Genomic DNA, 14935 nt, shown 5'->3' with positions numbered 1-14935 from the left:
AGAATCAGGTGAATTCATGCCACTTTGGGATATTCTTTGCAACACAAAAAGTGCACTGCTTGAGTAAGTACATGTACATGTAGGTTGTTGCTTTGGGAGAATGAAACTCCTCACCTTTAGCTGTCTTGTGTTGGGAACTGATTCTTGCTTGGCTAGAACAGCTGCAAAAAATCAAGCCGAAAGTTATGGGGCTACAGAAGATCCACACTGATGCTGATTTTTGAAATTGAAACCAACAGAAAGTAAAAAATTACTGCTTCTAACATAGTTGCATCAGGTTTTTCCTGCTCACAACGCCCATGATGCATGGTAGGTACAGTCGCAGCTCTTCATTAAAAACAGAACATTGCAGTCACAGTTTGCAGTGTAGTATGTTTGGGGGATTCAGGGTTGGTACAGAGGTCCTTTACTTGCCTTCCACCTCTGTGGTGCCAGGTTCGATTCCTGGCTCAGACTGCATGTGGATTGCGTTTTCAGTCCCTACCTGATTCCATGGGTTTTACCCAGAATATTCCTCTGGGGTTTTCCACTGCAAAACTGTAACTACTTCTCATTGTATCATCTCCACAAGTTTCTTTAGGCTTGCGAGCTTACAGCGCCTTTATGAGGAATCCTTGGTGTCATTACCAGAATTAAGTAAAAATAATAATAATAATAAAAAAATTTGGTGTTATAGTTTTATGACAAGCTGAAAAAGAACTGGGCTACTTGTACACAGAGAGGACTTACTCAGGTGTTGTACAGAACAAATAATGAATGTTTCACATGTGTGAAATGGAAAGAATCATTGCATTCGAGGCAAAATGAAATATTACCATATATTGCACTTGGCTTCACCTAGTGAAATAGAACATCCGATCTCTCATGAAATTATTGTTACTTCTACAATCATAAAGATTCATTATTTGTACACTAATCATCTCGTTCCCATTGTGTCAAGCTTACAACCAAGAATAACAAAGTTTACGCAGCCTGGTCCTATCTTACCTTCCCTGAGCTCCTTGGCTCGTAGCTTGCCAGCCTGCTGCATCAGGACTGTGTTGACCGAATGTTGTGTGTCCAGGTTGCTAGGGAAGCGTACACCCTCCCGCTCGATCTCCTTAGAGGTGGCCAAAGCATCCCGTGAGCTGGTGCGGTTCCGGCTCTTGGTGCGCTTCTTGCGGCGGGCCATGGCCACGGGAGAGATAGAGTGGGGGTCTAAGAGGGAGTCGCTGGGGCGGGAGGTGTGACCGTTGCAGCGGGCAGTTAGCTCAGCTCTGCAAGCGAGCATAAATTGCATTGCAAATGATCTCAATACTTTGGAAAAGCTGCCCTTTGGAGGTTTTTCTATGGCTCTGTATCATCCTATAAAATCTTTCTACACCTTACACTTTGTCAGTGATTACTTTCATCTACGGCCAAAAATTGGGGATCCAATTAAGGCAAAGCACTACTTAAACTTGAATATGTGTGCGCAAGATACAAGTGTGTTAAGGGGCTAAATGTACATTTACACTTGGTTTTACAACAGAATTTTGGAAAGTAACACAAGTTGCACATTAACACAAGTGCACGTTTGAATTTTCTGTCTGGTTTCCACTGGAAAAATCTTCCACAAGTGGCAATTAAAAACCTTTTGAATTTTGTTGTCAGAACTGCAACATAATATGCAAGTTGACTATGAGCTCAGTTCCATAATCTAAATCAGATTCTGAGCCAAGTCAGCTGGGTACCCTGCCTGATGCACAGCCTTACAAGTTTAAGAGCACTAAAAGAACTGACTTCTTAGAGAATCTAGGTAAATTCTTGACTCACTCGGCAAGTCCAGGAGCAGATGAGCCAGATACCAAGCACACCAGGGGCTTTGAATTGAACTGTGATGTCACCAGTTGCAGCTTCATCAGTGCTGTGCTGAACTCAGTAGGGGCAAAGGTTACCGAGATGTTGACCTCTCCGTTAGCTGGGACAATGCCGCTCATGGGCTCAACGGTGAAGGCAGGGTGTGGCTGGAGGAAAGTCAACTGGAACTCAAAGTCAACAGGAGCATCGCATCGCAGAGGTATCAATCTTGAACGACTACAAGAAAATCAAAGATGGCTTCACTCGTTGAAATGTGTTATCTTTTCAATAGGAAGAAAGTTCCGAGTTTTCTAGTGAAGAAAAAATTAATGCAGTATCTTAAAATATTCTAATTCAGAACTATACTTTACTGAGCACCGATTAAATACCATTTTTAATAGGAAATTGGATTTACTTTACCATTGAGCTGTTAATAAAAGGCTACTGTTTCTATCATAATCTGGTCAGAAAGCAGAGCAAATCCAATAAACTACGGGCAACAAGAGCATGCAACTCACACAGTGCAACCTAACCCCCTGGGGACCATTGAAATCCTGCATAACCTTGTTGGATTCAGCATGGTTAGGGGTAATGGCCCTTACAGAAAACACTGTGCAACAGAACAAGCCAACAAAGTTGAAGTTTTAAAAGGATCCATCTATGGTACATCATTGTTAGCTTCCCACCAACCGTTCCCAAGACCTCACTTTTACATGTATTTCATACTTTATCGATGTATTTTTTCCCTTAAAATTTGTCACACAAATTTTATTACACTTATTAAGTAAATTTTATTTATTATTTTACACACAAATGTAGAAAACAGTTGAACACAACTGAAGAAACCAATGCAGTTAAACATTATATTTATTTACACTCAGTATGTTGATTTTATTTCTTACTATTTTGTAAACTCTTGGAGTTTCAATTTGCACAATGGATATGTTGGGTTTTGGCAATAAAGTCTTCCTGTTGTCCCTATCATTCAATGGGTGTGTAATCCTGATAACTATGGTGCAGTGTTGGTTGATACTGTAGTTATGGGGACAATATTTATTTTGAACAGTCAATATGGGGGTAAATCTGTTGTGGGAATAGTTTTGGTCCCCATGAATCGGTCCCACATTTCTTTCCAAAACAAAATAGCCCCCTCAATGTGGTTACCTGGGAACACATACGTGTGTGAGAACAATGAATGTGGAAACTGGTGCACTGATAAAATAAATATCAAGTTCAGATATAACACTCCTTTTTCGCCAGGCCTAAACTAATGGCACTTGACTGCATTTCATGTTTACCTCTCTGAGATTGGGACTGGGGGGAATTTGATGACTTCAGGGAACTCAGCTGTACTCATTGCAGGGTAAGCATGGACGGGAACCAACAAGTTCTCGTCATCCTGCAAGAAATGAAATAGGTAATCAAATGAAAACAGGAATACAACTGCATCATTTGCTTACCATCCCACACTGCTTTTGTACTGACTTGAATCTTCCTTTTGTCAAATTGTGTTCAGCCAAACAGAAATAACACGGCAAGAAACCAGGCCATGTGCTGACATCATATTCTTTCAAACAGGGTTTCCTGAATCAAGCTATACAAAAATGTACTGTGTTCACTCTTTGGAAAGGTCATTTTTCTAATCCATGGTGTTAACTTCATGTTGCAACATCATAAATAAAAGGCAGCCAATATTCCGTCTTGAAGTGAAGTTAAGCCTGGACCATTACCATAACCCACCTGGCAGTGGATCCTGATGCAGTCGTAGTAGTACCGCCATTCATCAGGTCTAAACTCCACCTCAACCTCCACTGCCATGCCGGGTACTAGCCGATCCCGCTTAGTGTACCAGGCCTTGAAGAAGTGAGTGGCCGGGGGGACGATGTGCATGTTCTGGCACTCGGATGAGATGTTGATCAAGCGCTGTGGTTGCAGCACAAGATATTTTAAAGATTGAATGGCCGTCTGGGTGCATGTACATGTACATGTATTTCAACACTGCTATTAGTTGAAGCTTAAATTTGGTGTCAAGAACCATACTTTTTCAACCCTTCAGCACACACATACATGAACATGTAATACAAATGGCCAAAGTTCTAACTCTTCAAACAGTCCTGCAGCCAATTTCAGAGGGGGAACCTTTCATATACAGTAATTAATTCATGTCTAGATTATAAGTGAAATCATCCACACTACTCTAGGATATCATTTACACTACTTCAGCATAATGACAAGAATTATCGAAGAATTTTTAAGAGGTCACACCTACAAGGAACAAATTCAAGAATGACTGAGGATTTTGGAGGATTAAGGGTCTATCTAACTTTTCTTATGGTGGCATTTGGCAGATAAGAACTGATGATGCATCCAAGCCAGATGGATCCATATAAGACAAATGACAGGACAACATGTACATGTACACAAGCCAACTCATACACAATGTGGTCAACTTGTGCACATGTATGTACCTGCTCATAGGCCAACCAACTTGTGCACGAGCCAATTTGTACCAGAAAGGGAACCAACTTGCATGTATTCATCACCATACAACGTAAATGCAGCTTGAGTGGTGTACAAGCACATGCATGAGACAGAGACTTGCTGCACAGGTCAGAGTTCATTCAGGACACTTTGCAGCAATAAATCCATACTGAGACATACTGTACCATAGTTTCAAATGCAACCATGTATTTAAGGCAACAGATTATTTCCTACTCAAGACAATGTTTTCTGCTATTCTTTTACAGCTCTAGTAGCACACTGACATTGGCCATCGGTTTTTTGCCTGAAGTGGCCACTGAAAATGTCAGATGATGGACATCGGAAAATGGTTCTTTTTGACAAGTTCAGTATCTTGTACCTTTTACCCATCCTGGCCAAACCTCTTTTACAAACTTTGGCAGCCAACTGCTACAAAAGAATAGATTTCACACCAAAAGGGAATTTTTCATACTCTTGTAACACTATTTTCTAGTTGGATGTCACTAAATTCAATATTTTTGAATAGACCTATTAGAACACTTTTTCTGTTACCTGCTGCCATTGGTCGATGACTTGAGTACTATCTACATCTTTAATCTTAAAGGATACCAAATAAAGTGGCATCATACAACACTACTTTAAAGTTCATGTCTTTATTTTGTTATGTAGATTGTTGCGGTCATGGAAGAGTCTAGCAGTATTTTTTTTCATGTTGCCATTAAAGAGCATGTGATTTGTTGACCTAAATCATTCATTTGGGACACTGTTCAATTCTTTTAGGCATGTTCATTATGGCTTTCTATCTTCTCTACAGTCACATTGCCTGTATCTGAAAAGTCGGCTGATGTGTTCACCCATTTCAAAAGTCAGGTTTGGACTAAAAATATCAGCAAGTAGGCTTTGACACACATGTATGTAGGAAAACAATGGCGCGTTCTTTGTTTTCTTGAGGAGCAAAGCAAGGGTGGCACGGCTCTGGCTTCTTCAATCCTGCTAACTCCTCACATAATCTTGTGCTGAGGCAAGTATAGACATATGTACTCACCAAGATCTGTTTGTGCACTTTGCCTGGCTCAAATCCGGTGAAGTGAACTGATGCAGGCTCTGCCTGAACAACAGAGTTGTGGGACACTTTGTGGAACATCTCTGAGAAAGTACATATAAGCACGTTGAAATTCAATTTTGGCCTTTTTTTTCAATGTGTACAGGTACATGTAAGTGTCTTTTGCTCTGAAGTAAACTCACACTAGGCAATTAGATTTAACATATAAAGAGGTACATTTTTAGCCAGCATACAAATGGTAAATGGCAGGGATTGTTAAGGGGCCGCATACATGTATGCGGTTAGAAAGTACTTGTATATTGGAGTTCGTTTCTGCATTCAATTGAGGACCCTGAACAAAAGAGGACAATAAGGTTCCCAAATGACAGAGGGTCCCTGATTGATAACTGTGTACAAAACATACGGGTGGTCTTCTGAAAAAGTTGCAGTACAAACAAAAGAGAACAATAGGGGGTCCCCAGTTGCAGGCAAATACACAAGTGTGTGAGTGATAATACCTGATAATTGATTTTTCCTTTTTAGTTTGCACTCTCTAAAAGAGGATGTCAAGACAGAATGCTGTGTACATGTGAAAATGCTTAAAAAATGGATGACCCCTAGAAGATTCAGAAAATCATGAGTAAAGCTGTGTAATTGCTTCACTGAATATTCAAGAACAAGGGGTTTTAACATACATCTACATTTCATCCAAAAAAAATTAAGAACTGAGGGAAAAGCTGACAAGAAAAGAACCAGTCCACAAATAAACATACGTGTGTCCAACAGATGATTGGGCACAGGCCTGGCTTTCTGAGGGGCCACCAGAGAATCCATCTCAGGCATGACGATGCCATTGGTACGCATCCCAGGAAGGTGGTTATTATTACTGGCCATGGTGGCAGGGTTAGCTTGGCTCAAGGGCGTCGCCAGTGCCATGGCTGCATCTTCAAAACCTTGCTGGTGGCTGATGAAGACAATATCTGCTATTTCTGAGAACTTGGGATCCCTGCAAAACAAAATATGTGGTTATGTTGAATCAACTTTAGACTTTGAAAATGAACAAGTTTTGCAATATATTTAAATTGAACAGAAACCATAGAATTGTCAAGGTTTCAGTTTTAAATTGAGCATGTTTGGCTGTACTAAAACAAGCAAAAGCATTTCAAACTGAAAATGCTGAGGTATGAATTCTGGGCAGGCTGTTGCTTCATACACACAGCCAAATCTGCTGCACCTACATGTGCATGCATCAATTAAAGATGCGCCCTCAGAACCCCTCTGTTAATTGTTAAAGGAGAGTCAACATTTGACGTCTAATGACACACTACCATGTCTTGTTCACAATGCATCATTCACACACCTAATGACGCACTACCATGTCTTGTTCACAATGCATCATTCACACACCTAATGACACACTACCATGTCTTGTTCACAATGCATCATTCACACACCTAATGACACACTACCATGTCTTGTTCACAATGCATCATTCACACACCTAATGACACACTACCATGTCTTGTTCACAATGCATCATTCACACACCTAATGACACACTACCATGTCTTGTTCACAATGCATCATTCACACACCTAATGACACACTACCATGTCTTGTTCACAATGCATCATTCACACACCTAATGACACACTACCATGTCTTGTTCACAATGCATCATTCACACACCTAATGACGCACTACCATGTCTTGTTCACAATGTATCATTCACACACCTAATGACACACTACCATGTCTTGTTCACAATGCATCATTCACACACCTAATGACACACTACCATGTCTTGTTCACAATGCATCATTCACACACCTAATGACACACTACCATGTCTTGTTCACAATGCATCATTCACACACCTAATGACACACTACCATGTCTTGTTCACAATGCGTCATTCACACACCTAATGACACACTACCATGTCTTGTTCACAATGCATCATTCACACACCTAATGACACACTACCATGTCTTGTTCACAATGCATCATTCACACACTTCTGATGCATCAACTCTGGAAAACGATGCACAAAATTAAACCCATACAGTACATGACCCACAAACACATGATGGATAAGCTCTATAACTGAGTTACAAGTCTTTCTACCTGTACACTGTACTGACTTGCACAACAATTTTCCACTAAAAACTAAGCTACATGTGTGTACATTGTTTCAACCTTTTATGTGTTTTTATATGTTGTTTGTGCAGCAGAAACTACAGATGGGTTACTCAAAGAGCACTGCTGAGAGATCAGTCACATTGCTTTTATGGACAAACGTTATTGAACAGGGACGTAGTCATTATTACCCATATAATGACTAACATGGCAGCTTCTCTAAAAGCATAACAAAAATCATCTTTTGGGGAGTTCAGTTCCACAGGGAGAATGCTCAGAGTAAAACAAAATGCGTCGATGGGTGTGACAAATCTAACGATTTGATAACGTCATAATACAGCTGAAGTAAATTAGCTGTCAATCTTGGCACATGACTGCAGCCATCTGCCTGAAATTCATCAGGACTTTCTTACAAAAATGTACACCTGTACTCTGGTTCAAATTGGAATGGTTTAACTGTATTGTATAATCCAATGTTGATCAACATTGCCGATGTTAAAGCCATTCCAAGTCACTCTTTACTGTCTGCACCTCTTTTACTTCACAGCTAAGTTTGAATAAGCACAGCCCTCATGCACACGGGTGCATTTGCCCTGAATTAATAAAACAGTTGTATAATTGCAGAGCTGTAGTGTGACGTCATCAAGACAGGCTTCTATTGGATACTCCCTAACGACTTTCGGGGAATAATTTTCAGCAAAAAAATTTGCATAGCAAATCTACTATACAAAATAATTTTTTTTTTCCATGTAATCGCAGTGCAAATTGACAGCACACAATTACGACATAAACGTATACTTCATGTAGGTGGGAGTAGGCCTACTCACATAATCCATCAATGTGAAAGTCTAGACTAATTAGCAGCTGAAGGACCATTCATGTACATGTAAGTATTCCTCCCTGCACAAACTGTGGTATGGAGAAACATGAGTTTCCTTAAAATTTATTCGTTCATCTTTAATGTTTGATACCGGTTGGAAAATGGCACAATTAATCAATAAGCTGGTCTGAGTTTTAGTAAGCACCCTGGCAGAGTGCGATTCTCTCGTACTAAATGATTTCGCCCGTAAACGTCACAGGGACAGTAAGTTCCTTCCTTCAACCAATCACCATCAATGAAATTACTATGCCACAATACAACATGAATACATGTATATACATGTACATCACCCCAACATGCCCAACGTGCACAGGATTCTGATGCATCATTCATATAAGTTTGGGCAATGGCTGTTTCTTAACCACTCGACAATTTTGCCTGGTGTCATTTAATGCAAAAAGTACACACCCAAGTACATGTACCAGGTAAAATTCACTCATGTTGAAGTCACAGCCACATGTAAACAGTCTTTGCGCGAGCAGCGCTTTCCGGTCATTAAAGCTCCACTGCGCCATGCATGCAATAACCAATGGGCTTAGTACCCAGACACAAGAGTATTTTACAGTTTATTTGAGTATGCATTTTCCCTTGTGTGGAAGGGTGCCCTGCTAAACACATCGATTTTGATTTTACTCGCCATTTTTTGTAGTTGGTCTCTTATTTATGTATTTTCTGCGATCATGAGTTTAATTTGAGGTTGTTTGCTTGTACTTGAGGCAAGCGCGTTTCAACAAATTTCCTGCCGTGGCACAAAGTTTATCGCCCGCTGGTCTGGATGCACCATGCACGCTTACCACGCGATACACGGGCATTAACTGCTGGCCAATTGCCGTCGTGATTGCCTGAGTAGCACTGGGTGAAATGTCCATAATTCTTTTGAATTGTCGATAGTATAAATTTTAACATAGATTAAGACAGGTGTTCATCACTTTTTGAGATAATTTGGGAAGCTTTCATGCCCATTGATGCCATTCAATCAGCACAAAAAATTTCTCCCAAAACAAAAAAAATTTCTGATTTACCGACTGATTGTGTGATCGGAAGCACAACTATTTTTTGTGGCCAAATAAAAGAATGCGTGCATGAAGAAGGCGTAAGTTGAATAACCATAATTATCGTGGATTCTTCTTCGAATTGTGGAGATCTTGGGCAAATGTTTATCCGATTCGGGTAAGCAAATTTATGGCATGGCTAAAAAAAAATTTGTCGCGGCCCAAGTCTGGTTGAGCACATGCCTGTGAACAGGTATGCGTGGGCTCCACATGTGCACTGTACTTCCTAGGCCTTGAACATGAACAGTACGCTTAGTCTCCCCATAACTTTGTGATTGCATTATATAAAATGGTGCAACCTCAAACCCGACACACTGGATGCCTTGATGAGGGTTGCTGCTGAAGGTCCTCCAAGAGGTGTATTTGATTTCCATCAGATATTCAAATTGTGGTCTGATGAAAATCCTAGAAGATATTTGGTACATGTATCTGAATCATTCATATGTGTATGTATTCTTCACATGTACTTACATGTACCTTGGAAATATTAAACGTCCAGCAAAACCTGTGAAATATGAGATGCATTCCAACAAACGTTGGAAATATGAGATATATAGGATGTAGTTTTTATAAAATGTTAGTCTGTCTTTAAATACTGATCCATTTGAAAAGCAGTTCATACAAATTGAAATTAATGAGAGTGAATGTGAATTAGAGTGAATGACATGTCTTTTGTTTAACTCTATTTTCAAACAAATTTTCCAGCCAAAATACATAATGTTGGCTCATAAATTTGGAGAATGGCTATAAAATCAAACATTTGGCTACAACTTTGGCAATTAATTGAAGTTTTCCAGCTGGAACCCTGGTATCTGATTAATTGTGAGAGGTACTTTTTAATTTCATGATTATGGTTTTAATATGTGTAAATATTATCACCTTTCACCACATATAAATCTGTGTAAAATAACCACAGGGATTTTCACTCTTCGATAAATTTTATTGGCTAGGATTTCAACAGGTTGTTCACGTCTGTCAAAAATGCTGACATTTGAGACTTTAATTAATTAACTCCAATTAAGTTGAAAGATGGGCACGATCATCATTGTTCCAGATATCACTGCTGTTCACTTCAGGAAAAATGAACCCCCCAAGTTGAACATTATCTAATGGTTCATACTTTGCAGAACCTGCCCAATGCGTTTATCAGGGACTCTAGGAGTTTTCGCAACCCAAGGTCACAGCGAGGTGAAACGAGTGTCATTTCAACATTTAATTTATTTCTTGGGAAAAACAGGTTACGAGGACAATAACTTCTTAGTAAACAAAGTAAGAAGCAGTTACAATGACTAACATGAATTCCAATCAGCTCCCGAAGGATCGCCCAAAAGAAATAAATTCTGTCAAAGGGGCTCTCCAGACTAATTGAAATACAAAACACATAGTAACTGGCATAATTACATGAAGTTAAATTAACCAAATTAAATTGAATAAAGTTAATAGAATAAGTTATTTGAATTTCATTTGCATAATTACCGATACATACAGTGTAACTATTAATAATAAAACAAGAACAACACTTCATTATACTAAAAACAAACATACAAACAACAAACAAGGGGATGACAACATGATTAGAAAGCCTGAGAGATGGGTTCAAGGTGTCAGTCACTTTACCCAATGCCACTTCGCCCTTAACCACTTCCCCCATCCCCACTTCGCCCCACCGATTATCGTTCATTCTGTTCTTTTGTAACAGAGGCATACACTTGTAGGCCTAGATGCAACAAATAAAAAACATCAACGTTTGAGTACCCAAATAACTGTTGGAGAATCCAACATGCAAAGGCCAAAACGATGCTTCCGATTTCCCGACCGACCCTCTTGTTCAGCGAGACCCTAAAATGTTTATTGGCAAGTTAGAAAAAACAAATTTTACAAATATAAGAAAGACAAATAAATCATGCTGTTGTCTTTTCTGTCTTCACAAATACCTCAGAACAACCTTTTTCTCATGTAACACTTGTATTTACATATCTTCCCAGTTACCTTTGCAACATCTGAAAAGCAACTTCTGTTATTTCACAAGTTCTCTTTGTGTTTCGCTGTCTCTGTGGTAAAAACACGTGCGCAAAGCGCTGGTTCCTGCCATGCAAAAGAATGCATGATAGAAAGAAAAATCCTTGTTTATGCCCTGTTAAATGTCATGCAGAGCCAAGGATGAAAAAGGCTCATTTTCTGTGGGGTTCGTGGGAGCGGGTGGACGTCGGACCCCACAGTTCTGGGGGTAGTCATGGGGTGAAGTGGGGATGGGAAGAAGTGGTTAGGGGCGAAGTGGTTGGGGGCGACGTGGAAATGGGGCAAAGTGACTGTAAAGCCGTGAAACCACTGTTGACTTGTCATAAAAGTAATGTAAGGCCTAAGTCCTAGCAAATGACAGATAGAATAGGCCTAGACTGCCAATGGGGAAGAGTTCCATATGGGCCTACAGATGTCAGTGACTATTCCTTGCTAATCAGCCTAGTGCTAAGTGAGGCATAAGCAGGTCGGGGACTAGCCCCACTAGTGTGGCAAGGATTCTTGCTACCGCTCCATCCTTAGCCACACATCCGTACATGTATATGCAATTTACGTGTCGGCGTAGCGAAAAAGTTCGGCGCACCTTTTTATAGTCATAGGCGCAATTTTTTTTACACACAGAAATTATCCTTAGCCCCTCCGCTTTCTAAGCGCCATTTATTGAATGATTTCAATCACATTGTTCTGGTATTTTCCACTCTTTTTGCTTTCACCCATTCAATCTCATGGGCTCGCTCTCATAGTCGCCATCTTTAAAATAAGGTCGTTGAACATTACATCACTTGACCCCTCATCTTGCAAGATTCAACCGAAAAATCTCCTCATTCTGCTTTTATAGATACCAAATGAAAGGAAATTTCCATTTAGATCTTGGGTACCACAACCCTTTAAACAGAAAAACAGTATTTGGTAGCCATTGGCTCCTAATGGGGAAACATCTAGGCACCAGCACTTTTATGACAATTTAGTAATTATGTGTGCTGAATATTCATGAACGTATGTACAGTACACACATGTAGTATAAATACCCTGTGTTTATATCATCTATCCATGTTAAAGAATCATGACCTTGCATACAAGCGCCAATGAGGTCAATCCACGAAATCAGGGTTTTCGCCAAGGGTTCAGCCACAGACGTTATGACGTCCATAGTTTCAGCGTGTCGCAGGACACCCTGCTGCATGAAATGCACTATTTCTGACACTCTAAATCACAGTGACATCCTTTAATTCTGACATGAGCTCCGTGTCAGGTTTCATTTACGTTGCAGCAAAAAAACAGCAAAAAATGGAGCCCATGCCATACTGTGGTTTATAAAATGGCCCTGGTGTCCGTATACAGTGCATCAACAACGTATGTTTTGATCGGGAACCAACCAAACCGTGCGGGTGATCACGTTACATGTACATGTAAAGTATGGTATATGTACATGTACAGCGCACTCGATGCGACTCGATGCGACTTGCGCTGCCAATTCTACTTTTCCGGAACGAACTTCGAGTACATAATCATTGCTCCTTTGATTTTTAAACATACTCAAAACTGTTCAAATACATTTGCATGTAGTTTTTAAGCTATCTTAAGTCGCAAAGGGTGACTGAATGGTGAAATATGATCGCATTAGCAAAATTCTGGTCACATTTGCGACTGATTTGGATACTATTTAAAGCGTTGCTTGGGTAGCATGTTTCCTGTAAATTTGATCAATTACTAAGAGCAATTTGTACTGAAGTTTTTGGCCGATAAAGAGATCGATGTCATCTGCAAACCGTGATCTAAAAACAGTTCAAAAATTACATTATCATTGCACAAAGAGCGACGTATGTATAGTCTGGCGTTGTCGTTGTCGACCAGATTAGAAAGCAAAAATTTGTCCAGAAAAGTTCAATTTGGAAGGGAAAACACCATGTCGTTAAGGCAGACCAGTCTCCTAAGTCCTAGGGTTGTGCACAGGGTGTCAAGTGGCGTCCATATCTGGAACTCTTTCAGTGCTAGGCCTTTGGCTTAGACCTATAGATCTCGGCCGGATGTAGACCCGTAAACAGGGCCTGACGAATACTCTTCCGTTGTATACTGGGCCCTGTCCCGATTCATAGGGATTTCTTTCAAAGGTTTACCAGAATATCCAGGGGGTATAACTAAACATCTGCTTGATTTTATGAGCTGGAATTGCACTGGTACGTTCATTACTCACAGTGTAAACTTTCTGCTAAGTTGCTGATTGTAGAAAACCTGCCTTTCCCTCTTTTGGAGGAAAAAAATGTTGCCTTTTTTGGCCATTTTCTCACTCCGTATGAATGTTGGCCTGAATTGTACATTACATAGACTCCTTTGTATGGTTAAGTAACGGTACCCTTACGAAAGCCTGTCTAGTTTGCACCCAGATTTCAACACCTACGAATCTCGTTCAGATCTGCGAGAGTACCAGTCGATCTCAGTACTCGTAGAAAATTACGGCTGCTTTGTGTCGCAGCTAATACACAATGCCCATGGCTGGTTCCCTGTCCAGTAACACACTGTTTGCGGCAAATCATTGGTAGTGCGGCTCGCTCTCTGTGACGTGACACGAAAGTGACGAAACAGCAGTCAGTTTTGTGCAAGTGGGGAAAAATTTGCCCAGAGTGGGAAAACAGCTAAAAAAAGCCAACATTTGTTCCTCCAAACGAGGAAAAGGCGGGTTTTCTACATTTAGCAACTTAGCAGAAAGTTTACATTGTAAGTAATTAGGCTAGTAACAGTAACATACTGCTGCAATTTCAGCTCATAAAATCAAGCAGGTGTTTAGTTATGCTCCCGGATATCCTGGATAAACTTTTCGAAAGAAATCCCTATGAATCGGAACAGGGCCCAGTATACGACAGAGGAGTATTCGTTGGGCCCTGTTTACGGGTCTAGGCAGGATGTTACATGTATGTTTCCGTAGAAACTTTTATCACATATTTGGTGCAGTGCAACAGCCCTACAACCGTTAGGCCCAGGCTACATCAAAATCGCAAGAAAGACACAGGCTTAGGCCTTTCTGCCAAGTTGAACAAATTACAATTTCATGTAGGGCCTATTAAAAAATTTCTATGTTCCGAAGTATACAAACTCACCGCCTTTATGTAAGTGCGTGATTCGAGGGACCTAATTACATGCTGAAAATGACATCAACAACTCAGAAATTATGGCAACACTGGCACACATATCTTGACATTTGGTCATGTCGATAGTTGGTTCACTGCTATACTACTCGCTGAGCATCGTCATTTCTGCTAAATCTCAGCGGAACTTCAACTGAATACCAGCGAAGCAAAGGTTACCTGGGAATCGGCGAATTACATGGGTACTGGGGATATTCATGCACGACTGGCAAACATAGTCCCTATTTGTAACAATTTTTAAAAATGGCCAGAAATGCAAGACAACATTAAAAAATAGAGTTTCATAAATCTCTAAAATTCCGTATGGTTCTCAGTCAAAACAAAAAGCAGCAGGGGTCTTCTTCCGCGTTGGTGACGTCCT

General features: G+C 40.3%; 1 protein-coding gene across 1 annotated transcript in view; it reads right to left on the bottom strand.

Moving 5' to 3' along the window:
- The window catches only part of cfap221 (cilia and flagella associated protein 221), a 29949-nt gene extending 15275 nt beyond the window's left edge, over positions 1-14674 (bottom strand). Inside the window, exons 1-8 of the mRNA XM_022253616.2 lie at positions 14527-14674; positions 6115-6347; positions 5345-5445; positions 3559-3741; positions 3117-3217; positions 1795-2055; positions 988-1256; positions 115-161 (exon numbers count right to left, since the gene is read on the bottom strand). Of these exons, the coding sequence (XP_022109308.2) occupies positions 115-161; positions 988-1256; positions 1795-2055; positions 3117-3217; positions 3559-3741; positions 5345-5445; positions 6115-6277 (1125 nt within the window). The 5' untranslated portion in view covers positions 6278-6347; positions 14527-14674. The remainder of the gene's footprint in view (positions 1-114; positions 162-987; positions 1257-1794; positions 2056-3116; positions 3218-3558; positions 3742-5344; positions 5446-6114; positions 6348-14526) is intronic.
- Positions 14675-14935: the final 261 nt, after the last annotated feature.

Source organism: Acanthaster planci, linkage group LG17 (assembly GCF_054643075.1).
Source record: "Acanthaster planci isolate LZ-2023a linkage group LG17, COTS_SCS, whole genome shotgun sequence".
Classification (NCBI taxonomy): Eukaryota; Metazoa; Echinodermata; class Asteroidea; order Valvatida; family Acanthasteridae; genus Acanthaster; species Acanthaster planci.
Note: the sequence above shows the minus strand (reverse complement) of the source record. Positions and strands in the feature narration are given on the sequence as shown.